Source organism: Hakea prostrata, chromosome 4 (genome assembly GCF_041222555.1).
Source record: "Hakea prostrata isolate BN-2017 chromosome 4, UWA_Hpros_2, whole genome shotgun sequence".
NCBI classification, from domain to species: Eukaryota; Viridiplantae; Streptophyta; class Magnoliopsida; order Proteales; family Proteaceae; genus Hakea; species Hakea prostrata.
This window is the reverse complement of record NC_142603.1, coordinates 4,251,005-4,278,923: the sequence shown is the minus strand read 5'-3', so window position 1 is coordinate 4,278,923 and position 27,919 is coordinate 4,251,005. Positions and strand designations below refer to the sequence as shown.

Genomic DNA, 27,919 nt, shown 5'->3' with positions numbered 1-27,919 from the left:
GTAAAGTCAATTTGGGCCAGGTTGACTGGGCTTAAGGCTTTGACTTTAGTCCACGTAACTTTGATTCAAGGCCCACGTTTTTCAACTCTAATTTGTGCTCTAGATTAAAAAGTTTGAGCCCAAGCCTTGTCTGGGCTCAGAGCAAGTAGGGGTTCAGCCCAAGCAATATGGATTAAAATGGGCCTCTAAAAAAAACCCTCCGGCCCAATTATAAGTAACCCTGCAAGAATTGGTAACCCCCCCTTCCCACCATCACTTGTATTTAACTTATATTCTTAAGAGCCCTTTAGTTTACCACAAACTAATGTTGGGTCCCCTTAGTGCATATATTATGTGTGGGTCCTAACCAGACTAACATGATTAGTCGTCGTTAATTATATTTAAATTTCAAATGTGGAGGAAACAAAATGCCCCTCGGATATTTAATACATTTTATTATTATATATATAACCATATAATTAACTCTTAATGACCAATTATCTCTTTTTAAGACTATACATTAACACATTATATTAACTAACCTAAGGGGCTCATTGATCCCTTCACCTTTGAAATTTGAATATGCTTAACGGCTACTAACGGCGTTAATTTGCTTGGGACCCACATGTAAAAAACTCTATTCCTAAAGATGTCAACTCCATGGCTAACGATGTCAACTCCATGGCTAACTCTCTAGCCTAAAGGGCTCAACTCCACTCTTTGGCTTCAAGTGTTTCGTATCTTTGAAGCCTTGGGACTTTCCTTGAAATGAAATTCTCATTACCAAAAAACAAAATAAAGGCAATCGGGGTCAAATTTATACCCCTAAAATTTCATTAGTAGCTCAACTTTATGAATTTAACCTTTTATTTCAGGTTCATTGATTTTTTTTTTTTTTTTTTTTTTTTTTTCACATATTATTTCTCCCGATAAAATTAACCAAGAGATTACATGTTCCTCTATTGAAAATGTAAGAAGGAAGCAAACCAACTTGAATTTTTCGAAATAGTTGTGGATAAGATCAATCATTTTAGAAGGTAAACACCAACCGTGTCTGTTGGTAGTGGTCACAGGCTCACAGCACACATACAGTAGGTAGCACGAAAATGAAAATGAAGCTCATGGAGCTTGAATCCTTAACTTGTCGACTTTTCTTTTTTTTTTTTTTTTTTTTTTTTGGATAGAAACTTGTTGCTTTAATGGTAACAAGACGAGGGTTTCTCCTAATAACCTACTAACCTGTTGAAAAACATCGATCATTTGCGAATTAATTAAAATAAAAAGATTGACTATTTTAGAGACCCACATAAGGGAAGGAAGGGAAGAGAAGGAACCAGCTGGTAAAAGAAAAGAAAAGAAATATTTTTTTTATCCTTTCATTTATTGGTCTGTAATAATACACTCAAGATGAATCAAAGTGAAATAATTTTATGCTTTCTAACCCCAAAAAATATCAGAGAGATAAAATTAAGAGAGTGATCAGTTAAAAGCAGAACAATCATGACGGATCTTGCTGATATTTTCTCAGAAAAGAAGCAGAGGTTAAGAACCGCTGCTCACACAACCATCACTTCAATATCAAACATTCTCCTCCCCATTTGATATTGGAGAGCTTCAAGTTTGCAATGGTTGCAGAGATTCCAAGAACTGAGAAAGTCAAATACATAATAAGGGAAAGATATGGGCGAGAGCCAGTTGGGTCAACTCCGTGTGCAGTGCCAGCCATGAAATTTTATATAATAACCTAGAAGATTTCAGCCTCTTAGCTAGCATTCTTTGTGCTTGTGACTGCGTGTGACACAGAAAGAGAGTAATCTGGTTTGTTAAACATGGATTTGATAGAAAAGCGTCATGCAGGTCAGCTGCTGCTCCTCCCCAGAAGAATGTCAAAACCCTCACTAACTACAGAAAAAAAAAAATATTGTCTAAAGCTTATTTTGTTTCTTGAATCCAAGAATTTAAATTGAACTGGGATTTCAAATTTATGGTTTTCAACCTTACGGATTCATGGTTAAAAATATGAACTTTTTAGTTAACCTCAAATCTATCGAAATTCATAGAGTTCCATTGAAATATTTTACTTAATTCATATTTTTAGACAAATGATTTCATAAATCTACGAATATTTTACAACCAAACAGGTATAAATTTCTGATTCACGAATCCAAAAAATTTGAAATCTCTAAATTTAGGGCCTAAAATCAGGGTTTGGGAAACCGGGTCAGTATTAAGAACGGTCTGGTCTATATAATTATCTGGTTGAACCAGATAGATAGGTCGAATTAGAACCGGTCTATTGGCTTATCACCTGAAATAAATATCTTGGTTTGCAAGCAGCCAATGGAATCAGGTTGAACCAAAAAGGGTTTCTCCTTCTTCCTCCCATGTGATGATTAGAAATTTCTTGTAGTATGTAATCGAGGCCCACATTGAATAAAAGCCACAATAATTAAATATCTGATTAAATTCTCTATTAGACAATTTTTCTTAAAGAAAGTAATCTTGAGTAAGGTTTTTGTAGATTAGCACATCCAAATGATAGTTGTGGACAAGCACTATTTCGTAAACAGGAAAAGCTTTAAGTGGCTAGTTTGACCATTAGAAAAATCTAAATAATGGCTATAATTAAATTTAATTATATGATAGTTGATGATATATTCTATCATGTAAGGTTTCAATGGATTGATTTGGTCAATCTATGAATTGATTTTAGTTCAGTATTAGATCAATCTAAGTTATATGTATACATTAACCAATTTTGCTCCACCATCCATTATGAGCATGTGCATTAAACATCAAAATCCTTCTTGTTGTGTTGGTGGAGTTAACTTTTTGCTTCTTGTTTTCGCTATTACTCTTAAATTTTCTAAATTTTGTCATGCTTCTAAATAGTAATTATCTTCCAGTTTTGAGCCATGTTTGAAATTTGAATTGCATTTGGTGTTTTTAGAATCAATGAAATTAAAAGATTTGCATTAAAGGGCCTTTTCTTGGTTCATACACATCTTTCTTCTTCGATTTTTTGTTGAGTGTTAGCTGAAGATAGGGGATCACTTTGTAGCGTTGGATTGATTGATTACAGAGTCAACTCTGGAAGCTACAATTGAGCACAGTAACAATCCTCCCATTGAAGAATTTTCTTCCCATCGTATGGACTTCAATTCTGGGTCTTCTATAGGAAGATTCGAGTGTAGAATTTATTAGGATGAGGATCAAGACTAGGTCAAACATAGAGACACCTTGCTCTTGTTGTGGTAGCTTAAAAGTTTTTATTTTATTTTATTTAGTTGCTCAGTTATTATTTACTTCCACATTTGCTCATTGATTGAATTATTATTATTATTATTATTTATTTTTTTTTGGTAAATTATGATGGATCATTAACTTTATACCACAACAATTTATATAACTTTACTCAACAATTGCAAATTTATATATATATTTAGATAAAGTCTTCTTATCAAATTAAATTTATACCACAACAATTTCAATATAACTTTACTCCACAATTACAAATTTGTAACTTTATTCAGCTAATTTATATAATAATACTTAATAGTTATTTTTTTTATTTTAGTTAAACTTCAAAGTTATAATTCATAATAAAATGAATAGGCTATAAACACCTAATATATATATATATATATATATATATATATATATATATATATATATATATATATATATATATATATATATATATATATTGAAATACGTTACATTTTGTAATTAAAGAATTTGGAAAATCATTAAACTAATTAAAAATAAATAATTTAATTTAATTCATATTGTTATGACATTATAAATAAAAAATTTACCTGAGATTTTCTTCTTATAAGTTAGTAATATTTCAATTTTCTCCAATATGTCAATCATATTCTTCAAAAACAGATAAATTGAAAATCATTCTGTTGATTTATAACTAAATACATAGAATAACTAAATATAATAGCCGCAAACATTTTGATTATTAATGTGATTTTTGTATGATTATTTATTATCCTCAATCATGCAAAATCTTTTTTTTTTTTTTTTTTTTTATAAATTAACACGCACCTCAAATTAATGTGATTTTTGTATGATTATTTATTATCCTCAATCATGCAAAATCTATTTTTAAATTTTCTTTTTAACAAACACCTCAAAACATTTTTGCAAAAATGATGAACACCCAAAAAAGATATCAACTTGACTAAAGACAACTTAGATGTCTCTTAAATTTTCATAATGGTGCACTCCCGTTATCGAATTCCGTTAAGCCATCCATAGATAATCTTATAATTCATATGTTTTTTTTTTTTCATCCAATAAAAATGAATTTGAACATTTTTTAAAAGTTTTCCATTGCCGGGAATTGAGACCCAATAAAAATGAATTTGAACATTTTTTAAAAGTTTTCCATTGCCGGGAATTGAACCCGGGTCTCCTGGGTGAAAGCCAGATATCCTAACCACTGGACGACAATGGATGGATCATAATTCATATGTTACTATTAATCTCTTGTTACTTTACAACGTTGTCTCCAAAAAGATTGAATTCTTAATTTCATCTTATTGATTTATCTTTAATTCTTCATTTTATATTATAAGATTTAGAACAGTACAACTAATGTATATTTGTCATTTATTTTAACTAATCAAATTTTATAATGAAAAAAAAAATGAAGTCATTGCCAATTTAGCGTAGTTTTGGGGTATTATGCTTTTCGCCAATTATCTTTGAGCGTCCCTAAAGTTTTTCCAGTAAATATCATGCATAGTGTATGAACAAAGTAGTTCAAAATTATTAAGAAACAATAAAAAATAAATTATATACTCTTAAAACATCTCACGTGATTAGCATTTATAATAAATATCACAATTTTAAACATTTTATTGTGTTTATTTAATTCATTACTTTACATTATACAATTCAAAATAATATTTGCCTTCATAATACATCCAACAATCTTATAACTAATGTCATATATTAGTATTTATTGTAATTGGTTTATTTGGTTGAGCTGATTGATAAATTTTATTGAATGTTCGAACTCTGTAGGCAGAGTATTATGAAATCTATTAGAAATTCTTTACACAAATATTTGAAAACTAATTAATTACCACACATAGATATTATATTATACTATTATATAAAAGCATGTACTTCAGTTTCATCGCAAATCTTTCACTTGACTATTGTATATTCATTTTTATTTAAATATCATATTTTTTGTATTAATTTATTTCTTATTTTATTTTTTACTCATAAATTATTGGTACCCCTTTTATATATTTTTTTTTCTCTAGCCTAAAGGGCTCAACTCCACTTTTTGGCTTCAAGAGTCTCGTACATTTGAGGCCTTAGGTTTTTCCTTCGAATGAAATTCTCATTACCAAAAAAGCAAAATAAAGACAATCGGGGTCAAATTTACACCCCTAAAATTTCACATGAGTAGCTCGATATTGATTCTTCCAATAAAATTAACTAAGAGATTACATGTTCCTCAATTGTAAATGTAAGAATGAAGCAAAACCACTTGAATTTTTCTAGATAGTTACATATAAGATCAATCATCTTTAGAAGGTAAATACAAAGAGTGTCACTTGGTAATGGTCACAGCACACATACGTAACAAGAAAATGAAAATGAAGCTCATGGAGCTTGAATCCTTAACTCCTCGATTTTTTTGGTAGAAACTTGTTGCCTTGAATGGTAACAAGACGAGAGTTTATTTCTAATTTAAGCTATAAAAAAAAATCTTGTTCTTTTTTTTTTTATCATTTCATTTGTTATTCTGTAATAGTAAACTCAAGATGAATCAAAGTGAAATAAATTTATGCTTTCTAACCCCAAAAAATAATCAGAAGGAAAAACTAAGAGAGCATTCAGTTAAAGACAGAACAATCGCTGCGGATATTGCCCTGGGATCCAGTCTTGACTCCGACACGGCCAAGCTTGGTCATGGCAGCGACGAAGGCTCGTTGGAAAGCATTGGGGTTGAAAGCCCAGGAATCAACGAAAGACCTTGACCTGGGGTCCGTGTAAAGGACCTGATCAGAACTCAAAAGCCCCTTGCCTTGTCGAAGGCTCGTGTAGTATTTATTATCGAACCCTTCTGGGGTGATGGAATCGATACCGATAACTGCCCTGGGATCTACATCCACCGGACACATTGATCTCAGTTTCAACAAGTACTGTGTGTTCATCAAGGGATCCACATCCAAAGTTAACAATGGGTTTCCTGAGAAATTGTATATACGATTCGAGAACTGGTTGCAGTGAGCAAATCCAACCGTGTGTGCCCCTGCCATGCATTGCAATGTAAGGAGACACAAGAACAAATCAAAATCTGCTGCATGGTCAATTTTCTGTGATCTAAATCGATGGAAAGAAGTAATACTAGAACCTCACCTGAGAGAGCAACCATGTCTTCCATGGAGAGGCCACGAGAAGCGAATATAGAAGTGAGCTCGTCCAGATTGAAACTTGGCCGAGGCAAATTTCCATCCACACTTGAAGAGGTGGAGTTTAGCCCATCCAATCTTCCCAACAAAACTCTGAAAAATGGCCCTCCAGCCTGTATTGAAACAACTGAATTAACTTCTGAATGAATTTAGGGTTTATGGTTTAGCTAGTAATAAGAAAGCACGAAGGAAATTAATTACCAGGGCAACAACATCTCGAGCAGCCATGGCGAGGATATCTGCACAGGACACCTTGTTCTCGCAGCCATGGGTAGCTTCAACTGCAGCCTTGGCCTTGATTACGGTGTCAAAACCATCACCAGAGAGTGAAAGGTTAATGGGATTGTCTTTCTCTGCTGTGTTGTCTACAGTAGACGCGATCATAATCGAAGCATCGCATCCTTGAATAAAGCAATCATGGAAGAAGACACGAAGGGTTCCGGGTATGGTGGCAAATGTTTGAGTAATTTTCTCAGTGACAACGCGTCTGACGATGTTTTCCACATTGGGGCAGGTATTGGCGTAGTAGTTATATCGAAGGTCTGCTGATACTTTGCCAGAAAAGAAGCAGAGGTTAAGAGCCACTGCCCACACAACCATCACTTCAATATCGAACTTTCTCCTCCCCATCTGATATTGGAGAGTTTCAAGCTTGCAATGGTTGCAGAGACTCCCAAGAACTGAGGAAGGCAAATACATATAAGGGATCCCAAGAACTGAGGAAGGCAAATACATATAAGGGATCGATAGACATGGGTGAGAGCCAGTTTTTTTTATTTTTGGTAAACGGGTGAGAGCCAGTTGGGTCAATTCCGTGTGCCAGCCATGAAATTTTATATAATAACTAGAAGATTTCAGCCTCTTAGCTAGCATTCTCTTGTGCTTGTGGCTGCCTGTGACACAGAAATGGTTTGTTAAACTGATGGATTTGATCGGAAAGCGACATGCACGTCAGGTGCTGCTCCTCCCCAGAAGAATGTCAAAACCCTCACCAACTACAGAAAAAAATAAATATTGTCTACGGCAAGTTGGTTACAAATTTTCGAATTTAAAATGAAATGAAATTTTAAATCTAAAGGTTCCAATATTGATTTCAAACTTAACTTACGGATTCATGGTTAAAAAATTAACTGTTTAGTTAACCTCAAATCTATCGAAGTTCGTAGAGTTCTGTAGGATTATTCTTCATGAATCTGCAAATTTTATCAATTTTATATTTAACCTGAAACCCATAGATTTCATCAAAGACCCAACAATGGTTTAATTCACATTTTTAGGCAAATGATTTGATGAGTCCATAGACATTTTACAACTAAACAGGCATAAATCTCTTATTCATGAATCCAAGGATTTGAAATCTTTGGATTCTGATAACCAAACAGGGCCTAAAATCAGGGTTTGGGAAACTGGGGTCAATATCAAGAAGGTCTGATTTATGTAATTAATCTGGTTGAACCAGATAGACAGGTCGAATTAGATCCGGTCTATTGGCTTGTCACATGAAATAAATATCTTGGTTTGCAAGCAGCCCATGGAATCTGGTTGAACCAAAAAGGGTTTCTCCTTCATCCCATGTGATGATTTGAAATTTCTTGAAGTAGGAAATCGAGGCCCACTGGACAACTAGATTGAATAAAAGCTACAATAATTAAATGTCTGATTAAATTCTCAATTAGATAACTTTTCTTAAAGAAAGTAATTAAGTAAGGTTTTTGGAGATGATCACATCCAAATAATAGTTGTGGACAAGCACTATTTCGTAAACAGGAAAAGCTATAAATGGCTAGTTTGACCATTATTCATTATTTTTATAAAAAAAAGAGTAAATATCACTTACCTCCCCTCTTAACTGGATAAATAGCACTTACACCCCCTCTTACTTGGATAATATCACTTACCTCCCCTATTACCTAGAAAATATATCAAACACCTCACCTCTGTTAACTTTCTCGGTTAACTTTAACTTTTACCGTTAAATTTTTTAAAACCCCAAAATACCCTTGGCTAAAAATATTTTTTTAGTTTAAACTCTAAATTATCATAATCATCCTAGCAGTTAAAATACTAAATTACTCTCAAATTATCTTTAATTATTAAAGCCCAACATGCCATTTTGATAATTCAGTATTGAAATTGCATTTTGATATCAAGCAGGTCGTGTTTTTTTTAGTTGTTTGTTTGATATATGTAAAAAAAAAAAAAGGTATGTTGGGCTTTTAATAATTAAAGATAATTTAGGGTTGAAGTATGGTATTTTGGTTTTTAACAATTATTTTAATTGAGGATAATTTAGTTGCTAGGGTGATTAAGGTAATTTAGGGTTTAAATTGAAAAAATGTTTTCAGCCAAGGGTATTTTGGGGTTTTAAAAAAATATTTAATGGTAAAAGTTAAATTTAAGCAAAAAAGTTAACAGAGGTGAGGTGTTTGATACATTTGCTAGGTAAGAGGGGAGGTAAGTGATATTATCCAAGTAAGAGGGGGTGTAAGTGCTATTTGTCCAGTTAAGAGGGATGGTAAATGATATTTACTCTAAAAAAATATATATCTTACAAAATATCAAGATTCATATCTCAACTCATATTCTATTATTATTTAAAAAAAATACAAAAAATAAATAAAATGAAATGAAGTTGTTTGATCCACCATAAGAAAATTTTAAGGAGATGAATAAATTCTGATAGAAAAAATGGATATAGAAAATATTTTAAATTATTAGTATTATTATTATTATTGTTATTTATTTATTTATTTTTGAGATATAAAGAATTTAATAAAATTAGGAAAAAAATTTTAAGGCAACTAATCTATCGAGAATATTATGATAATTTATAATTAAAAAAAAAAAACCAAACTCAAATCGGGGAATGAGATAAATCCATAAGAACTTATTTCTTAAAAATAAAAAATAATCGAATCTCAAATAAGGAATTTTGGTTTCTATAAATATAAAATTATTTAAAAAAAGATTTTTTCGATAAAAAGGAGAGAGAGTTTTTATTTTTATTACCTTTTAAGAATTTACCAAATTGTACCCTATTTCATTATTTATTAAGAAAAGAACATATCTTAAAAAATCTCAATATTCCTATTTCAAACTATATTCGAATAGTATGATATAATATGATAGAATATTATAAATTGGAAGGATTGATAAAAAAGGATAGTGAAATTTAATCAAAAGTTTTTTATTAGGGATTAAATCGCGTTAGATTTAAAATAACAATATTTATGAGTTATTTTGTATAATATCTAATTTGAATAAAATTTTCTTTATCAAGATTGATATAAGGGAATAAATCAATGGGAGGAAATTATCTTTCCTAATTTTAATTTAATTTAATTTATAAATTAAAAGAAATAAAATTTTACAACGAGTAACAACAATTTGTAAGAAAAAATAAAAAAAGATAAGAAAATTAATGAACAAAATATGACATTTGAATAAAAATGAGGGACACAATAGTCAAAATAAATATTTGCAGCAAAAGAGGAGTATATACTTTTATATAATAGTATGATATATAATAACACAATGTATTAAATAACTTGAAAAACATTTTGACTATTCCATGTTTGAAATTTGAATATATTTAATTGTGACTAACGGTATTAGTCTGGTTAGGACTCACATTGCCACACGTAATATATTGTACTAAGGGGACCCAACATTAGTTTGTGGTCCACTAAAGAGACCCACACATAAAAAATTATTATTATTATTATTATTTAATATGTTTATCTATTCTAAATCCCATTTTCATTTAAAAGAACAAAATAATCCTCAAAATCCAAAATATAAAAAAATTTATTTACTTAAAATAGACAAAAGTCTATTAATTATTGTAGAATTACGTAAAATCCAGATGCAAATTGAAGGTTTGATGGTAAACATACTCATTTTCATAAAGCTCGTTCTTTTAATTTTTGTTTTACGAAAATCTTATTATTTCTCTTTACATTTTTTTTTTTCTTTCTCTTTATTTTTGTGCTTCCTCAATTCTTATTATCATTTGTTATGAAATTTTTCATGTTAACATGCCAAATTTGTTCTTCATTCCATAATCTATTATTGACAAAATACTAAATCATTTATCATTGACAAAAATGAATTCTTGTACCAGTTTCTTTTAAGCATAATAGAGATTAGGGAATGATTGGAAGATTTATAATCACATTGCCACCATTATTGAACATTTTGTCTCACAGTCTCACTCTTTGACGATGCATAAGCCAAACAGTACCTAACACGACAAGTAGTCTCCTTGGTTGGTGGCGGCCATGTAAATAAAGATTCCAATTCAACCTGTGACACCAAGAACGATTCAAGATCTCTGTGATCTCAAGGTGGGAAAACAGAAAGAAGTTAAAAACTACTTCTGTAGTTGCTATAATTCTTTTTTATATTCTTGGGCATCAGAGATCCAGTAGTTGCTATAATTCCTTTTGATATTCTTGCGCATGATAGACATATTGCAAACTTTATTCCGTGGATGAATGGGAAAGAAGTCAAAAACTAAAGATAGCAAATAGGTAAGGACGATTGAGCTTTGAGGTTGCTTTTGATTTCTAAATAGAGTTTCACCTTTAATGAATTGCTGGTTCTGTCGTATTTTAATCTACTTCTGTTTACAGAGCAAGAAATCTTCACCAGACCATTGATTTAGTGGAGACTCAGCAACAAAGTGGCTTTGAAAGCAACTGAAAGAAACCATGGTAAAATTGAGATTCCATTTATTGAGTTTCATTATTATGTTCTTGTGCAATTATGATATGAAACCTACTATTCTTGGACATGCACAGGAAGAACTCATGGCAGAGACGGATACAATACACGATGAAGCATAAAAAGACGTACATGTGTAGAAGTCAGGCATGTAATAGAAAATCAAGAAACAGAGGAAATTGCTCAAACATATTATCCCTTGCTTGTAGTAGTAAATTGAGTACTTGTGTTTTGGACCTTATCCAAGAAAGAAGGGAAAAAATGCATTGACACTGGAAATTTGTTTTCATTACAAATCTAACTCATGAGATCTTAACTATGGATTGTTGAATCTAGGGTCAACAGACACCCTTGTATCATTTCGTTTCTTTTTCATGGATGCTTTCTTATAATGAAATCTTCTATTAAAACAAAGTATGCAATGTTTGAATCCTCTAAATTTGTCCTTTGCTGCAGCAACCTGCAGGATCGATACGAATTCCCGAACCTGAAAATAATTACAGTTGTTAACGAGAGTGGCTGAAAACAGTCTTTTGAATTCACTCTCTGCGAATTTTGGTTGCACCATTTGAAGTTTCTGTTTGAGTTTCACCTTGGATTTTAATCCAGCATATGTGGGCTTTGCTTTTTCTTTCCCATTTATTTATCACTCACCGACAATATCATTTGCTTAATTTTTTCTAAGTGTTCCTCCTTTTACATGACACTCACCCTAAACAAATCATAGTTGCAGGTTCCTGCCTATAAGAAGGGGAGGGAAGGAAGGGGAATGTGAGAATGGGCCGGTGAAGCCCATAAGGGGAGTGGGAAAAATGGATTTATTTGTGTGGGCCCAACAGTCCTGGTGGATGTGGGCTGGGATTAAAATAGGTTAATGGGCCTGATGGATCTGAACTTTAGACCTTAGACGAATTCAATATTCAACTGGGCTCTCGGCTGTGGATCCCATCTCAATCTTGATTTATAAGGTGAAACTAAATGATGAAATTTTTTGTCTTAAGAAGAATTGTTTATAATATCTAATGAACTTGGATGATGAAATACCTAAGATGGAAATAAAGAAATAAAAATAGAAACGACAATCCTACGAAAATGACTAACCCAAATTCTGAGCTGGACTATACGATACCCAAAATAATTCTAAGCTGAGCTAAGCATGAAAGAGAAAACTCAAGCTCTGCAATAATGGTGGAGTGAGGTGGGAGATGGATTTCTTTATGATCCAATGAGATGGAGATGTAGGATTTCACTTTCTCAATCAGGCATTGGTCAAGTGATGTCATGATTCTTCTTCTTTCTTCTGGGTTCTGGGTTCTGGGTTCTGGGTTCTGGGGTTCTGGTGGATGACAAAGAACAGTGTGGATCCCACCTTGTTTCTGTAGATTTCTCTTATGTGAAATGAAATTGGATGGATCCATTGTCAAGTATCCACCCAACAAACTGATTAGTACTGGTCCCTTTTTGGGTAAAAATGTTCAAACACAGAAAAAATGGTATCCCACCACTCAAATATCTGGTCAGGTTCAATTGGACCACACAGATTTCATCCTAATCTCCTCACTCCTTTTAATGGACTGATTGATCATTTTTGGCCTCTTTCACTACTTTCTAATCAATTCTAGTCCAGAGGAAAAAGAAAGAATATATCAACTCTTCGAGGAAGGATTAGAGATGGGACTTCTAAATGTATGATAAAGAATCTCAACTACTCTTCTTCCGAGTTCTAAATCATACTTAAAAGCTTAAATACTAAAATATCTGATGGACAAAGGTTAGGGACAGCAGTTAGGCAAGTTATGTTAGGGGTTCAACTTCAATGCTGTGCATTTAATAATGTGTAGCACTGTGCTACTCACGGCCGAAATCAAAATCTCGGTTGAAATTTTGATCTCAATCGTTGGCAACAGGTGCTACACATTTAATGCATAACATTCAAGTCTGCCCCGGTCAATTAGAGGGAGTTCGAATCTTCAATCCATTAGGATTTTTTTTTTGGGTAGAATCTATCCATCAGGATAGGGTTTTTTCGCTTTCCACGCATCTCTTCACAATATATTAGAAATAAAATTCACATGGAAAGATTCCCACATTGATTCATTTTATTAGAACTTAGAGATGGGTCCCTTCCTTGTTGGGTTAAAGTATGTTTTGTATTTTGTGGGATCATATAATTAGAATTTGATTGTATTTGTGAATGGATATGGTTTAATTACTTGTACAGGAATAGATTTATAATTATTTGGGAACTAAGTTTTTGGGTTATTTTATAAATAGTTTGTAGGATAAGTTAGAGAAGATAAGGCAGACAAATGGTAGTACTTTATAAGGTGTGAGAGTTGTGAGATTTTTAAGAAATAGTAAAATTCTTTTTTCTCTCCAAATGATATAGGCAATTTTGCTAAACTTTGTAAAATTCCTTGTGGTTATTAGTGTGTCTTGATTGTGTTCTTCTTCGTGATGGTATCATCGACCTCTACCACTCATAATATGTGGTGAAATGATATGAAAGAAGCAAAAACCACCATCTTGACAGATGGAGAATCAAACTCAATTAAGGGAGTATTGTACTTAGGGCTAGCATTAGATTGTCAAAAACCTATCCAAAAACACTACCAGCATATGTAAATTGAAGTGATGAACTGGGTAATCATGTTTTACTATTCACTGAACTTGAGCAATCATGGTTTGCTACCCACTACTTTTAATCATAGATCACTTGTGTGTACTTTTTTAATTAGTTTGGTTTAGCAGTAATTAATAATAAGCCTGAGTAGATAAACCCTATGGCGTACGTAAGAATAAAAGTTTTTGTTTATCTCATAAATAGAAAAGTGCTTCGTTGCTTTTGAGGTGGGGCAAGCAATCAAACACCAGAGAGACTCTCTCTGGTGTTTGAGAGAGAGAGAGAGAGAGAAAGGGTGGGGTGGGGACGAAGAGGTGCTTTGTTTATAAAGATTCATTGTCTAGGGGAAAGCCCAACGGACCCACCATTCCATACGGCTGCACCTTCTTGCACAGGCAACGCATGCTTCTGTGTCGGCCTCTCTCCATCACTTGTTTCGAAGAATAGAGAAGAGAGCAATAGGGAAGAAGAACAGAGGCATGGATAGACCTGGGCGTGTCATGCACTCTTAAGTCTGAGAAGCTAGAGGAGAAAATGAACCCAAGATACCCAACATGCATGTGAGAGTTCTTGAAAGCCACAATAGAATATAGACTAGTATTAAACATGGATCCATGCCATTTTGTTCTTTCCTTCTTCATTCCAACCCTAGTTAGCTATGTATTTTTTTAATATGTTGGATTCCTTCTCTTCTAATTTAAAAGCTTAAAACCAATCCATCCCCCTAGGGACTCTGGCTTAGGTCCTCCTTAATCTGTCGGCACAGCTACAACATGCAAGGATATACCCAACACTTCCTTCTCTCTCTCTCTAACAAATTTCAAGGATTCATGAACTATACTCTTTTAATGGCTTTCTGGAATCAGCCCATTTATGCAGAACATGCAATAATCAGAAACTCTAAAGAGCTCTCTGTTTTACCAGAAAAAAGTGGGTTTAGTCTTTTTTATGAGAGCTTTAATCCATAAAAATCTTTTGTCCATTTGTGATGCTCCTGGGTATTTTCATACCCCCTGGAAGCTTCAACTATGCTAAAGCTATGGATGGGACCCTCCAACAAGGGTTGTTTCCGACGAATCTTTCACCAAGGCTTGCTTTCAAAACTTCCCAGTCCAGAAAATTACAAAGCTGAGACATGATTAAAGCAGCAGCATTTAACGTGGTTTGTTTCCCTCTTTAGAAGTCTTTTGTATGATCAAGAAAAAGGGTTTGCCTGCACTGAACAGTAGATTCGTGGTTGAAGGACGGATCTTGAATCAGTCCGCAATGTTGATGACTTTCTACAGTGCCAGCCTTCCTGGAATCATCTCTGTTAGCAGAGGTAGCAGAAGTTCTACTGAACAGAATCAAAATGTAATGGTCTAATTACAGGTGATTCACAGAAATATAGCCACTACTAGAACAGAATCACAGAAATATAGCCATTACTAGTACACGCACACAACTTGTACCGAAAGATAACAACAGGTAATGGAAGAATCCGAAGAACACCCCAATAACTAGTTGGAAATGGAAATGATACATTGATATGGTGGTGGTGGACTAAGGTGTCTAAGAGAAATAAAGCTGCAGACATCCATGATAACAACACTAATATGGCCCATTTAACTGGTGTCCTGTCAGATTGTTGGGTCAAAATTACCCAGTAGCTCAATGTGAAAGGCATCTGAGCACTTGAGCATTCTCTCTATAATGGCTAACTTTTAAGGATGAATTCAACCCAGTTTTAGATCCTAACTATTTTAAATTTCCTTTTCAATTTGTAGAAAGTTAATCCAGTTTTTCTTCACATTCATCCATACAACAAGATCAATTAAAGGGTCTAATCTTTTGCAGTATTTGCTACTATTGATCAATTTATTTATTTGATCAGTAAGGAAAAAGGAAGTATGATAAATGATAAGATCTTTCATTCTATCCATTTCATGACCATTACAAGAGGTACCCAGTTAGTGTACGGTCAGGATCAATGAGTCAGAAGTCATTTTCTCTCTTACTCAACATTAATGTATGATTGTGTTTATAATACATTATATATTTACAAAGACACCTGTTAAATAGTTCTATATAAGTCTTGGGTGCATGTGCTGTATCTAAGCAGGCTAAGCTGTCCCTTTGATAATTATCTAGAGCAGTGTAAGGTTCTGCTATTCTGAACAAATACCCTATAATATACAAGGAGGTATTTATTGCATTCAATTTAATATATCTCTTCTGATGGACCTGTCTGAAGCATCTGTTTCACAAACCTTGCATCACATTGGTTGCGGCTCTGAGATTTGTTTGGCATGCCTCATACCAAAAATACAATAATACTTGAATCTGTCAGTGAAAGAGAGAATCTTAAATTCTTATTTAGATTTTATTATATTTAATGTTCACACTTTGTACTTAATAAAGAATGTGATCTGTGATGGCCTTAACCTTAAGAAGAGGTAGTGTTTTATCAAAGGAAAGAGAAGCTGTGACTTGAAGTTGGTGTAAGCTTTCCTTAGAAACGGTTGGAAAAGCTTCTTATCTCTTCTTCCTCGTTATACAACTACCTAGACTCTGATCTTCTCTGTTCATGCCACACTAAAGGTGAGTGAAGACAAACAAATTTCCTTTCATTTCCTGCCTTAGATTTCTTCTTCCCCCCCCCCCCCCCCCCCCTCAAAATCAGTACAGAGATCAAGAGCAGGTGCAGTTTGTTTCTGTATCTTTAAACTGTTCGCGTTCATGTGTTCAAATTTGCAGCTGGTAGAGATCCACAGGAAATTCTTCTGAATAACCCAGTTCATGAGAATATAGCTCTTCTTTTTTCTCTGAAAAACCTATCCCAAATTCAAGCTTCTTAGGCATTTTTTCCGCTGATTCCACAGTTACCTACTTCTTCCTATCTGGATTCATGCCCAACTCTCTGATTTTTTAAGTTTTCACTGACATCTTGTGAAATCATTAAAGCTTGTTGGGTCTCATGTTGCGTACTCTATTCCATCAGTGGGCAATGAAAACCAACCAGAGGATTCTAGTTATTGGATAGAGGGTGGTGACTATTTCATAATCGGAGAAGGAAAAATCAGAAACAGGAGATGGTGGAGAAACAGTAGCTCGTTTATGGAAGTAAGTTTATACAGCTGAATCTCATTTTTCTAGAAGAAAATTGAAACCAAAGTCCTATTTGATTCTGAATCTGACACAATAGATAATGCTGAGAGAAGTTTTGAAGAATTAAACGGTAGAACACATATTGATTTTTATGCAGGATAGCTTCGGTCAAGGAGCTTATTTAGTATTACTGGAAATTTTGACAAAAGTCATAGCAGTCTTTAGGAGTTGAAGCAATCCTGCTCAATTTGAAGAGTGGAAGTAGCCATAACCAAATTTCTACTTTCAATTGCATTTACTTGCCTAGCTCTTTTAAACATACACTGGTTTATTACTGTTTTATTTCTTGCCACTAATCTGAAATGATGTTTAGGATTTGGTGTTAACCTCAGACTGTCAACAATAATGATGCAGGTGTAGGCGGCGAAAGAGATATATGATCTCAGCTGAGAAACAATCAACATGCGTATCTGAAATATAATAGGCTGGACATAAACAAGTTAGAGAGTTATCTGGTTCTTTGTGTGACTCACATCCATAGAAAGAAAGAAGATTTTGGCAGTTCTGATGGATTGGATTTCGAAACCATTTGATAAGGAAACCATGAGGATGGCTATGCTAAGGCATGAAGAAACATTCAAAGAGCAGGTATGATATCCAAATGCAAGTTCCTAGTTTCTCCCTTTTCTTCACAGTCATTAACTTACTGGTCAGCTATTTTAAGCTTTGATTATCATCATGCAGGTTAATGAACTTCATCGTTTGTATCAAATTCAGAAGAAGTTAATGAACAGCATGAAGAGCAATGTGACAAATGGTTGTGGTACAAAGAGATGGAATCTTGATGAGACTAGCTTCAGTCAGGCTAGTAGTGCATATAAAGAAAAAAAGAAGCTGCAGATACCATGGAAACTTGACCTGGAACGACCTGCGGAAGAGTATATCGCAGAGGAAGGTGGAGACGGAATGTTAGAGATAGACGATGAGAGGGATATCGATCTGACATTAGGCCTCACAAGTTACAGCCAAAAGAAGAAAGTTGAGACACCTCTGACTTCAGATTCAGGACTAAGTTTTTCTTCTTCCTCTACTGAATCCAGTCATATGAGAAGGACAAGAACAAGGGAGTATAGGAGGATGGATACAAGAGAAGAATTAACAGGCGATGAATGGGGACTGATCCAAGTGCCTGATATGCATCCAAGTTTCCCAAGGGGAACAATGAACATTTACAATGTTGAAGAACAAGTGAGACAAGAGAAACTAAACAGGCCTCCTTGGCTTTTTCCCCTTCTCAGTATGAACATGACTTAGTATTTTCTTGGTTGGGTCCATAAGTTTGAAGGTTCTGAGTGACTATTTGTGATTGTTGTTGCATGAAAATCTCTGTTTAGTTTCTAGTGTAATGGGCGATGGTGAATTTAAACAAGGCTAGAATTTTAGTGAGCTAAACTCAGAACCATTTGCAAAATTGAGTTCAACTGGGTGTATCATTAGCTGAGGCCCATAAAATACATGACAGTATCAACTGAGGAATAGTATATGTAACTCAAGATTTGTTTCCAAAATGCAAGATTAATTCTGTATCTGAAGTGAAACAACATTGTTTTGACTCTTTGTATTTCTTTCCTTAACCTCATTTGTGTCGAGGATTTATGCTAGTATACTTGGTTGCTTTGGACCCCAGCAAAGTCTGTCAAGCAGCCAGTGTTGGTGCTTTGTGCAGATATAGAATTTTACAAGCTAAAATAACATTAATCCGATTCATTTAAAAGAAGAGATCAGTGGCAATGAACTGGTTATTTTATATCCAGAGTTGGATTTTCAAGTTTAGTTGCACAGAAGTGAGAGAGTGAATCTGTTTTGCTGCTCAAAAGATAAAATAATGGCCTGGAGTAAGTTTTCTTCATCTTCCATTACATCAACCTCTTGGACAGGTTAGAACAGACAGTACCATGGTGGAGTAATCTAATGGATTTTTTTCTGTTCCTTTTTTAGGAATTGGTTGGTCCGACTGACAGAACACAGCAATTTTCATTAATAGTACAATGCCATGCATCCCAGAACTTTCCAAATTCCAATACATAGAGAGAAAGGAATAAAAAAAATCCTAATAACAGGAAGAATTTGTTCTTCCTTCCTGTTCAACAATTGAAAACTTCTTGAGAGCTGGAAGATGTGGAGCAGTAAAATTATTTACAAAGTATTCCTTAACTGAAGTACAAGATACAGAAAGCTAATCCTCCAATAACCCTTGATATATAAGTGACAGCAACAGTATTCACAATACATACTGCTTAATAGGTAGATAGATGTCTTAGGAGATGGAATGTCGTCTATCTTTGCTGGCCTTCGTCCGACCTTTGGAATTTGAAGGCTTGATTCCATCCATCTGCACAAAGGAAGACAGCCGACCAAGTTTTTTTGACATAGAGTCGATAAATGACTTTCGAGGCAATGGGGGCTTATTTGATGAAGTGACAGGCAATGGAGGCTTATTAGATGAAGTGACCTTTGGTGGAGTACCTGTCACAGATTTCTCAAGTTCTTTTAACCGCATTTGCATCCTTGCCAACTCTATTTTTAGTTCATCATTTTCTTTCCTTAATCTTAAGAGCTCATCATGCATTGAATGGTAACCTAGTGAAGAGTACAAATTTAATTTCTGGCCCAGAACTGGAGATTCTCCTCCCTTGCTACTGCCATTCATGTCATCTCGAAGGCGTTCTTGCTCATAGTATAGAACTTGAACCACAATCTGAACAGGAAGCCGGTCATTCTGAGCCACATGAGCACAAGCCTCTCGCGACAGCTTCTGGCAGTCCATCACACCGCAAAGCTTCTTTCTCTCCATTTCACTCAAAGCCGGATGAGTCTGAATATTTGTAAGAAAATCTGATCAGAACAACTTCCACACACAAAAAAAAAACATTCTATATTTTCAAAGAGCTAACTGTTGGACCCAAAAACAAGTATATTATCTAAAACTACTGACATGGCAACAACTTAAGTGGGGTATAGCCAGTAAATTTATGCTGAGGCTTTGGTAGAAGCCTAGGGGAGTATTGACAAAAGAAATATCCTCCAAGAAGACTGGGAGTGAAGAAGCTAGCATTGTTGAGATGATAACTAGCACCACCAAATAGGGAGCTTCTACATTACATTAGATAATATGCCTCTAATAACTAACATGCCTATGAAAAGAGATAGATCGTGATCAAAATGAAGAAGAATTCACATGAGAATGTACCTTCAAGTAGATATCTAGAGCTCTATACATGCCATCTTCTGTTATTCTTGCTTGTTCTGGAATCAACTCTGCAAGACTGATGAACCTCGAAACAGATAAGTTGCGATCAGTAGCTATCTCAGTTAGGTAGCTTTCCATCAACTTTCCAACTCGCTCCATGTCACTGGAAGGAGGGGAGACATACTCATCATCCATATTATAACATGAACGGGTGCTATCCGTTCCATATTCTAGATAATTCATCATGATCTGCCGCACTGTGTCAACATCAAATAATGTTTCTCCACTGAAGAAGGATGGTATCAAGAGATCATCCAGCACTGCTTGACCAAGTTGCAGGCCCATCCTTCTCTCCAAATCAAGCCTGCAGGCAACTGTAGTCTCAAGATATATTGCTGCACGTAACAGCATGGAGAGAAAGCTAACAGACATTGCATTCTTCTCCCTAGGCAAATGACTCACAATTGTCTCCAGAATGACCCTCTTTTCATGTTCCTGATTTGGCTCAATTTTCTTTCTGCCGTTTCCAAATATTTCCTGCACCAAGCTTTGATGTTAGATTCACAGACGCATCAAAGGAAGCAATTCAAGTATTGAAGTGATTTCTCACCAAACCTCGGAGAGATTTCTGTGCATATAGCATGAGTATTGGACCAAGTGCATAACTTTTAAAGCCTCTTGCTAGCATTGCAATGAGAACCCGTTGAAAGAAATCAATCCTGAGAACAGTTAAGTCTTCAGCCCACCAATCTACAATGGATTTAGAGTGCGGTATAGACGAAGAAATAACACTCTCAGGTCTATTTTCAGTCCTACCCGGAAGACTGAAATGGCTATCCTTGCAGATAATATAAGCCACAGCATCTATGCATCGGCTAACCAGTTTTACCTTCTCTGCCACAGGAAAGAGTTTTTCAGATTGATGCAAAACAGAGATGGCCCCTGCAAGGCTGTTCAGTGTGACTTCATTCAAGTAATCCTCTGTTCTATGCACTAGGTTCCCAACGGCGTAGTTGTCTGTCATCTCAAGATACTCTGCCACACATCTGAGAATGGCAATATTCTCTGTACTTATCTCAAAATTTATACCATAACAGAATTTGGCTGCCAGTTCGAAAGCTTCTGCCCCACCTGGAACATCAGGGATCTCAATGGCAGAGACATCAGCATCACGAGATTCTGAGACTATTTTTCGTATGTATCCACACTTCGACACCAATGGGAACTGGAATTAAAGTTACAAAGTATCAGACTGGATCAAAGTAATCATCTGAATCCACAATTCAAGGAAAGATGGTCTACTCTGCTATTGAATTATATCTAGAATAAGAATGCATGTTTTATAGTAAGATGAAAGGATTTTATCTCAAATAAGGATGCATAATCATACAGTAAGATGAAATACTTGGTTTAACGAACAGAGTTTTGACTATTGGCACTATGGTTTGCTCTGATGTTATTTGTACTTGAAATAGAAAGCAGAACAAAGATCAAATGCGCTACCTTGTGCAACGAGAAAGACACTCCACCTGCATGAATTGTAACATCACTTGGGATCTCCTGGGAGGAAATCCTGCTAAATTCAATAGAAAATATAAAGATGATTCAAATTCGCACTACAGAATTTTTTTAAAGAAAAAAATTAAGATCTTTCTTTTGCTTTCAGTTTCACCTATTATTCATTTTGTGCGTAATTAAGATTGTTCACTGAAAGAAACAGGAATCAGGGGAGAGGGCGGGGGAGGGAGAAAGAAAGGGAGACCATTCACTAGTTCTCTTCATAGCAGTGGAGAACAGCTCTTTCTTTTTGGTAGACATGTTGGCAGTAGTGGGTGCAGCTTCCCCCAGTTCTGGCTCTACCATGGCTGAAATATTGAGTATTCTTATGCTGTTGTTGCGGCTACTCCTTTTTGTTCATGTCAGCCTTCAATTAACTTCAGATGAAATACCAGCAGACTTCGAGCAGTTGGCAGATGCAGAGATGCAGATTCAGTTCAGGGGTGGTGTAATAAAGCACAACAAAGCAATCCTTCTGTTCTTGTTTCCCTTTTTTTTTTTCTCCTGCCCCTTCGACAGCTAATATTTAAAGTTGTCCAACAAGTGCTACAAGAACTAAAACAGGTAAAGCTAGCTCAATCACAAGCACCAATTAGTGTTTAATAACCTGAAATATCATCTGGGATTTACTCAGCCATCTTTGCTGAGTGACATTCAACTGTGCTGTAATAAGAGTTCGTTAAGAAAAAAATTCCTATCCACATAACCAGAACCCCTCAGCTCGTTTCTACCATTTCTTTCATCTGACTTGGTTTAGTCTAACAAAGATAATGAAACGTCTGGCTCAGAAAGAGTTTCAATAAGCTTCTGAAGGAATAAGACATACCAGCCATGGAAATTTGATCATAAATTCATCTATTGCAGCACCCCACTCTCTCTCTCTTACATCAGTCACTGCCCATATATGGTTACCCACAGAACAGTCCAAATTTGAAAAGCCCACATGACCAAAGATAGTTCAACATCAGAAGAGCATTTGATTAAGTGGATTACAGTGCAACCATTGTATTCTTTGGTAGGGCTGACCACATGACCAGTGAATCTGCTGGTAAGTTTGTCATTTAGGCCACTGCACTCTCATAGTCAATCTTCACAATCTAGCATATTTGGGGCAATGGCGACTACCTACCAAACATATAACATGGTAGGTTCTGTGATGCAGCCCCTAAATCAGATAAATCTGAACCAAGTTTGAATGCAAAGAGTACACCAACTTGCTGAAAATCCAATATAGAATTAGCAGTACTTGTAATACCAATACAAAATTGCACTCCCTTTTGATTTAACCTGACTGGCTTGGCAAGTTAAATGGGATAGAATGTTAGAAAAGCAAGGAGAAAGCACACACACAAGTTAAGGTTTTCCCGAATATGGTGTTTTACTATGAGAAAGAAGATGAGCAGATTACAAACCTAACTGTTTTTCTACCCTCTCAACCTTTATAAGAGTCTCTAAATAGTTATAAGTGAAAAATCCTATTTTAAATAAAATTACCAAAATAACCCTGTATCGAAAAATGCCCAAAAACAGTAGCAGGAAACCTCCAAACAGTTCGAGGTCCACAACTAATCATTTTGAAGAACTCAAAATTCTGAACAAGACCTATGTCAACCTAGCCGTGACTAATGTCGAAAAATGATCTTCACCACAACAATGTATGACCTACCCCTCATCAATATTAGGGCCAACTTGACAGGCCACATCGCATAAGAGTATGGGAGCTGCAAGCGTATTGTCTTCCGTTCCAAGTGCCCACACCACAACTTTACCACCAACCCATTACCCCAAGCTCAATCTTATGCAAAAGTTGGCTCAACTTCAGTGCTGTCAATTTAAGGTGCTACATTGAGCTGTGTATGGTCATTGATCGAACCAAGTGGTCAAAGTCAAAATCTCAACCACCTCATTTTGCATTTTTTTTTTGGTTACAGATATATATGGCTGAAAAAGAATATAGAATCGAGTTGTCGAGATTTCGACCTGAATCATTCATTTGATCGTGACCGTACACCGTACAGAACTAAGCACCACGAGACCCACCTAACCAGCTGGCATTGGAGGAGGGGTTAGAGGCGTTGGGTGCCTTTCAGAACCAAGTCCATTTGGGACTTGGATTTTAGTTGATTTAAAGCAAATGCAAAAGCCAAAAAAGAAAAGAAGAACACTACCCCACCCATCCCCAAAGTGTTCCATTACTGCAATCATCCATGTAACTCCTTCAGAACCACATATCAAAAACTGAAAAATCACGGATGCCATTTCATTTTTTCTTCCCACACCAGTAAATCAAAGCAGAGAAGTGATAATGAGGGATAGTGCCATTGGTCCCTTCCCTATTGATCCTCACCGACATCTAGAACTTCTAAAGTTGGTCCCTTCCCAAGCCTGCTCTTTTAATTCTCTAACATAGAGACCATCATCCTCCATCCATGGCCTACAATTTCTTCGGCCAATACATTTATGGTGGAGAATTGAGTCTATAATTGATCAATTGAATTCATAATAACTTGATTGAATCCTCACGTAGAACGAACTTTATCTTGTCGATGTCCTTGACACACAGAACGTGATAGTGATTAGGTCTTGTTCTCCATGATCCAATGGAAAGTCCTCTCAGAGATATCATGTTATTCATGTCCTTTGAAGTTGATTGCACAGTATAGGGTTTGTCGGCTGGGCCCATCTTATCTTCCCCATGCTCTCCCCTTAAAATCTCCTTAACCCAGATTTCTCACCTGATTAATTTCATGGTTATTCCTAGACAACCCAGAAAGTGTACCCAAGAAACCTAACTATGCACATTTTGACAAACTGAGAATGGTAGATTGGATTGAAGACTTACCGTTCCCTGTAACAAGCGTTGAAGATTAGGTTTTAACGTTGAAATATTTCACCTGTTCTAGCCTTCCAAACCAAATTGTATACCTTGCAGGTGCAGGGAGATCGATTGTTCAATTCTATCTTTGAACCTTGAGACATGGCCACATGGGAATAGGAAAAAAAGGTCTTCGAGACCTGAGATCGATCTGACAATGGAATATTTGTAGGAAACTTCTAGCTTTTATGTGCCCTACGTGAACCTGCCATGAATTTCCGCTGCTCGAGGTGAATGGGTACCATGCATCTGGTGCAGGAAGGGACAGAGGGTAATCTGAAATGGAAGAAAAGGGTTCAATAGGGTTTTTCAGGGAAGAATCATTAAAATGATATCATGCGATTTCCAGCAAATGGTGCCCTTTTGTCTGGGAATCGTTCAACATCTTCGTGTGCGTACTGACACGGGACCTGTCGCTTCAGAACTTTACATGCTCCGTTATCTTCAAGAATGATCGATTTAGATGATCAGCCATTCAATCAGAATTGCTACCATTGAAGTTCATAGCAGCTATTTCGCCTGTGATTTATGCAGAATTTACACTCTTAGAACAATTGAAATTTGTTTACAGAAAAACTACTTCTACATGAATAGATTAGATTCTGAACTGGAAATTGCAACTGCTTTTCATTACTATTTTTCTCCACTACAATCTACTTTGACGCCATTAATGATTTCCAAATCAAAAACCTCAAGTTCTAGGGTGAAAAGTCTCCCCCTTCCGTTTGATTCTAGGTTTACAATACCCTGTCTAAAGTAGCTCAAATAAAGAGGCCACCATCCTTACGCCTGCATGGCTGCATCATAACCACAAAATAAAATGTATGCCTGCATCGCTAATTTCGACATTGCCTCAAAAGTCAAAACACAAGCAAGTTCTGAATTTTGATCTTGAACTTCATGCAGAGATTTAAATCCCAAAATAGTGGCAACTGTCAGGATGAGCTGGACTTTGAGGAGGGATGTATGTTGAAAGAAAGTAATTACGTGAAACCCACAAGTAAAAAATAACAAAATATTTAATGAAAAAAACACCCATCACCTTAAACTTATGGCCCCTATAATTTGTGGTCAGTAGCAGAGACACTCTGAGGGGATGATCTAGACTTGTGGATGTTTCCACCCGATAGCACACTTTTTATGATGCAAATAGGTGAACCTCGACCAGGTCCATCCATTGTTCCTCTATAAGGTCGAAAATAAAGATAAATAAAAAGGGAAAGTATCTGTCTCCTTTATTATAGCTTAACAACTATTTTAGCCATACTTTTCAAAATTACTCGTTAGAAAATGCATGCAAATGCACTGCACTTTTTATGTTTTTTTTTTTTGGGTATAAATAGTATACTTCAATATATATCTTTGTACTTTCTTATTTATTCTTGGTCACATCAATAAATAAATTGTCATAATATATCATTCTCCAAAACATTCCATACTTAAAAGAGTACTATGTTGGCAGTGTTGCACTACATTCCTAATCCAAGGCCTAGAAAATGAATTAAATTTTTTTATTCATTATTTATATAAATAATCGTTTGGGAACCTAGATTATCAGCTGAACACCTATCCCATTTTCAAGTAAGGCAATAATACAAGTTTCTCCATGAGAAAATAATTATTTAAACAAATGATTAAATATACATTTATAAACTAATGAAAATAGAAAGCAGTAAAACAAATAATTATGACATAGTATAGGATGTGCCCATTCTAAAATAGTTGATCATTAATGTACAACAAACTTAATAGCAATTTGGTAGGTCAAATTGCAGAGGAATAATAAAATGATATAGAAAGTATTTTCATGCACGAACTGATTGATCATCCTTCAAGACCTGAGTAACATATTGAAATCAATAAAAAACATAAGAGATGAGCTGAAGTAAATAATCTGCATGATTGTAATAGTATACCTTATTTTTGCAAAATCAATAATCAACTACTCCATATTTTCATGCCACGAGTTAATAAACTTAGTTCCAAATTCATCGTTCATGAAAAGAAAAATAATAAACAAAGCATAAAATAGGTATAACCTATTGTTAAAACCTAAAATACCTTCAATTATTTTAGTAGTTAAAACCCTAAATTACCCTAAATTAGTTTTATTATTAAAATTTCAAAATGCTCCTATGTTATTTATCTAGAGGTTTCTTTATAATTATAACTATTAAAAAAATCAATAAAAAAAATTTAAGAGTCTTTCTTAGATTTCCTTTTCCTTTTTCTCTCCTAACGAAAGAAATGCATCTAAATTAAAAGACATAGGGATATTTGTGGTAAAATTAATTAAGAGTAATTTAATGTTTTAGCTACTAATGTAATTAAGGGTATTTTGGAATTTTAATAATAATATTACTTATGGATAATTTAAAATTTAAACTAAAATCTATTTTTAATTTGGGGTAATTTTAAATTTTAGAAAAATATTCAATGGTAAAATTAGAACTTAAAAAAAATAGCAAAAGGGAGGTATTTGATAACTTTGCTTGGTAAGAGGGAAGGTAAGTGATATTATTCAATTAAGAGGGGGTCTAAATGCTATTTGGTCAATTAAGAGGGAGGTAAGTGATATTTACCCAATAATATTTGATAAATAAATTGACATTTTTTTTTAAAAAAAATAATAATAATAAATTGACAACTTTATTCAACAAATAAATTAGAAAATATAGTACTCAATAGCTTTATAAGAAGTATTTTTACTTAATAAAAAGAACAATTGTATCCACTAAAATATTTGCTAGTGTTGATAGTAGGTACTTTTAGATAAAAGTTTGATATGATTAATATAATCTAAAATTACTAATGCCCCTCGTTAAGCTCTTAAGTTAATTAATGATGTGACATCTTTATGTTTTTCAAAAATTTAAACTAACCTTATGAATTTTATCGTGTAAAAGTTTACTTTTACCACCCTTTTTATCTATGAATTGCATCAATGCTACACAATTAATACACAACAAATTGTAGCCTATGATGCCAATAGTGGGTTAGTAAAGCGGTTAAAGGCTCAACTTCCCACGAAGAGGTCTTGGGTTTGCACCTTGTTGATACGAAACCCTGCTCGTCATTCTTGTCACATTTCTGCAAAATACATGCTCGACCTTGGGTAGTCGAGGTATGTCTCCGACGAACAAGTCAGTACCAATGCTATTATCTCAACTACTCAATAGAAAATTCAAGTAATTGATCACATATAATATGAATACTTACTATATAAAGCATGCCTGAGGTGCTTATATAGATTTAGATATCAGAGTTAGACTTCGAACATAACTCTAAGAAGAGTTGTATTAGGAAAGTATCTCTAGAAAGAGTCTTTTACCTGACTTATCCTTTCTAGGAAGTTGGCAGATGATAGAAGTTTATCG

General features: G+C 34.6%; 3 protein-coding genes and 1 non-coding gene across 11 annotated transcripts; 1 reads left to right on the top strand and 3 right to left on the bottom strand.

Moving 5' to 3' along the window:
- Positions 1-4,375: 4,375 nt before the first annotated feature.
- Positions 4,376-4,447, bottom strand: TRNAE-UUC (transfer RNA glutamic acid (anticodon UUC)). The gene has a single exon. It is a non-coding gene; the product is annotated as a tRNA-Glu (tRNA).
- A 1,278-nt stretch (positions 4,448-5,725) lies between these two features.
- Positions 5,726-7,191, bottom strand: LOC149017209 (peroxidase 50-like). The gene is made up of 3 exons (XM_089154138.1): positions 6,627-7,191; positions 6,373-6,538; positions 5,726-6,265 (listed from the first exon to the last, which is right to left on the bottom strand). Exons 1-3 carry the CDS (start codon positions 7,158-7,160, stop codon positions 5,847-5,849), a joined length of 1,119 nt encoding a protein of 372 aa, XP_089010264.1. The 5' UTR covers positions 7,161-7,191; the 3' UTR covers positions 5,726-5,846.
- An 8,686-nt stretch (positions 7,192-15,877) lies between these two features.
- Positions 15,878-18,505, top strand: LOC149017208 (uncharacterized). Of its 6 annotated transcripts, none has more exons than XM_089151538.1 (4): positions 16,032-16,353; positions 16,754-16,875; positions 17,275-17,508; positions 17,605-18,505. In XM_089151538.1, exons 3-4 carry the CDS (start codon positions 17,428-17,430, stop codon positions 18,172-18,174), a joined length of 651 nt encoding a protein of 216 aa, XP_089007664.1. In that variant the 5' UTR covers positions 16,032-16,353; positions 16,754-16,875; positions 17,275-17,427; the 3' UTR covers positions 18,175-18,505. The 6 variants fall into 6 exon arrangements, with proteins under 6 accessions (XP_089007667.1, XP_089007664.1, XP_089007663.1 ...); XM_089151537.1 differs by having other exon boundaries at positions 16,510-16,875; XM_089151539.1 differs by lacking the exon at positions 16,032-16,353 and adding an exon at positions 17,018-17,186 and having other exon boundaries at positions 16,412-16,875.
- Positions 18,506-18,712: 207 nt separating this feature from the next.
- On the bottom strand, positions 18,713-22,483 carry LOC149017207 (BTB/POZ domain-containing protein SR1IP1-like). 3 transcript variants are annotated; one of them, XM_089151533.1, is made up of 5 exons: positions 21,873-22,483; positions 21,614-21,686; positions 20,721-21,335; positions 20,111-20,647; positions 18,713-19,735 (listed from the first exon to the last, which is right to left on the bottom strand). In XM_089151533.1, exons 1-5 carry the CDS (start codon positions 21,971-21,973, stop codon positions 19,178-19,180), a joined length of 1,884 nt encoding a protein of 627 aa, XP_089007659.1. In that variant the 5' UTR covers positions 21,974-22,483; the 3' UTR covers positions 18,713-19,177. The 3 variants fall into 3 exon arrangements, with proteins under 3 accessions (XP_089007659.1, XP_089007660.1, XP_089007661.1); XM_089151534.1 differs by having other exon boundaries at positions 21,614-21,683; positions 21,873-22,482; XM_089151535.1 differs by having other exon boundaries at positions 21,614-21,683; positions 21,783-21,962.
- Positions 22,484-27,919: the final 5,436 nt, after the last annotated feature.